General features: G+C 46.2%; 1 protein-coding gene across 1 annotated transcript; it reads left to right on the top strand.

Moving 5' to 3' along the window:
• Positions 1-328: 328 nt before the first annotated feature.
• LOC131214585 (uncharacterized) lies at positions 329-1,723 on the top strand. The gene has a single exon (XM_058208926.1). The coding sequence runs from the start codon at positions 329-331 to the stop codon at positions 1,721-1,723; it is 1,395 nt and encodes a 464-aa protein (XP_058064909.1).
• The last annotated feature ends 889 nt before the right edge of the window (positions 1,724-2,612 follow it).

The following is a 2,612-nucleotide window of genomic DNA, read 5'->3' on the forward strand; positions in this document are numbered from 1 at the left end:
CGCCCTGAACTCGTGGTTGGACGCAGTGGCTTTGCTTCGTGCCGACGATCCGGAGGTACCGGAGGAGGTTTTCATCACCTTCCTAAAGTCCCGCCTCATCGGATCCGCCCGCGGAGCTTTGGATGGAGTCATAGCAGTCGCCGACGTACCGCGCGCGTTAAAAGATAAGTTTTCCATCCGTTTAACCCCGCTCGCCGTAGAAGCCGAAATACGCGCACTAAAACAAAAATCAAGCCAAACGATCACCGAATTCGGAAGCGAAGTAAACAAATTAGCAACGAAATTAGCCGCAGCATGGGTGTCCCAAGGGGATCCATTCACATCCGAAATGTCTGCTAAACCAGTGGTGGAACCGATAGCGATTCATACTTTCATCACGGGATTGAAGGATCAAACTGCAGCTTTTCTGGTAAAAGCCAGAAACCCTAAAACACTCAATGCAGCCATCTCCGATGCGCTGGAAGTGCAGCTACAGGCCGTATCGGAAACCGCACTGTGGGCCCAAGTATACCCTGGAGCATCCACGTGTTGCCAGGGACACCCGCCCCCACAATACCAAGGCCAACGAGGACATCGCCATACATGGCATAACCCTAGAGGTGTGTCGCATGCACAACCGCGAAAATCTCCTGTACAACTACCAGCTAACTCCATGAAGTATCAAGCGCCTAACCATGAAGGCTTAAGATACCACCATCCAAACCATCATAGCTACCGGAACTATAAAAACAACCGGCCCTACCAGGGTTACAACAACCCAGGTCTAAGACAAAGCAGAGAAAACCAGAGAAGATTCGAAGAGTCGAGAGATAGACTCACACCGCATAGACAGTTGGTCTTAATTCAACAAGAGGCCGAGCGAAATCAGCTAGCCGAATGCGACGCGAAAATTAAGCTCAAATGCAACAAGGAGCAGCACCGGATGGAGGCGAATTTTCATAAACAAGCTGTCGATGAAGCGCGTCGTAGCAACGATGAAGAAAGCAAGCATCGCGAGGAAGAGGCTCGCCAGAAGTTGGAGAAAGAAGAAGCAGAAGGTCAACTATTCGAAATGATTGAGCCCCTATATCATGTTGATAACAAAGATAGTGCAGAAAGCCCGTTGCGCCGAAAAAGTGAACGCGAAAAAGCAGTAGCAGCAGCACGAGAACGATCGGCCATACCGCCGACTCCAAAGAATAAAAATAGAAGGAAAAAGAACAGAACAAGCACGTTGGACACCTATGACAAAGGTGAGGCAAGCCATGCCGATTCCGATAACTCGGATTGCGTACGGAGAAAATTAAGCACAGCAGCAGCGAAAAGGCGTGCAGCGGCCACTCATAGTGACGAATTGGTGATAGTGAATCACGAGGCAGAACCAGCAGTGATACCCGCTTTTGCGAAAAAAGAGAAGGCCGAAACCATTGAGCGCATTAACAGACGACGACACGATCGGACAGAAGCAACCGGTGTCCTCACGACAGTGTACGCCATCAAGGAGAGCGGTAATCCAAACCAAGTAGTTGAAGCAGGCCCCGATCGACGATCGGAGCAGCCGGAGAAAGTGGACATCGACTCGTTTCTACTGTGTCTCGCAAACTTCCGGCCGCCGCAGAAGCAGCTACAGCAACAACTGTTGCAGACGTACAATACAGACGAAAAGGAGCGCAGTGAGTACAATCACCTGGATTATGACGCATTGAGACCGTCCGACGGGAGATGGGTACCACCAGCAGCGTAACATCCCTGCCCATCGTAGCTCCATTAACATATGCAGAAACAGCGTAATCATAGATGCCTCAATGAATATTTGCAACACTTTATAAACAAGTAGCAGCATGATTGGTTACCATTATACATTTTCTATTACAACACAACTCTACATTCGGAACAAAATTATTTCCCGTTCGAACTAGTTTCCGGGAAACCATCCCAGCTTACAAATACCTCGTCTATGGCAATAGATCCTCTTTATAACACAGATTCATACGTGACAAAGGATACAATCAGCTTGCAATAAAGCAAAAGCACTCTTAGATAAATTAAAAATAAACAGTGTTAGCAAAACCACCAAAACCAATCCAATATAAATACGATTGAGTAATACCTAAAAAAAGGAAAAAAGAAAGGAGAAAGAGAGACAGCACAGATGTAAACAAATCTTTCATTCTTCCAAGTTCTTACGTTAGAACTTAACTATCAATTCATCCAAGCAAACATTTTTTTTCTTTCAATATAACACCGCACATTTAAAAATTAAACTATAGGTTAATTTTTAAATAACAATAAGAAAGGGCGTGTGGTGGATGCAGCCCCTTAAGTTTAGAGCGACAATGTATATGTGGAGAAGGCAGACCCGTGAAACAATATCACAGAGCGAACGTTGCTCTTAGCGAAGAATCGCGTTTGGGTAAACAATAATCAAATACCCAGAGGAACCACCGAAACTCTTCGTGTGGTCGATATAAATATTGGACTCAGCATAAACATGATCACGCTACGCGGGCGACGATCGATTATGCTGAGCATTGCAAAAAGGGTCACGTACGCCACCACAGTTAGGTCGCAGTAGCTTGCGATGAGTTAAGAAGAATTTTAATCTTAATCCAAACGCGGATGCGAGAGGTTGT

This window comes from Anopheles bellator, unplaced genomic scaffold, assembly GCF_943735745.2.
Source record: "Anopheles bellator unplaced genomic scaffold, idAnoBellAS_SP24_06.2 scaffold01443_ctg1, whole genome shotgun sequence".
NCBI classification, from domain to species: Eukaryota; Metazoa; Arthropoda; class Insecta; order Diptera; family Culicidae; genus Anopheles; species Anopheles bellator.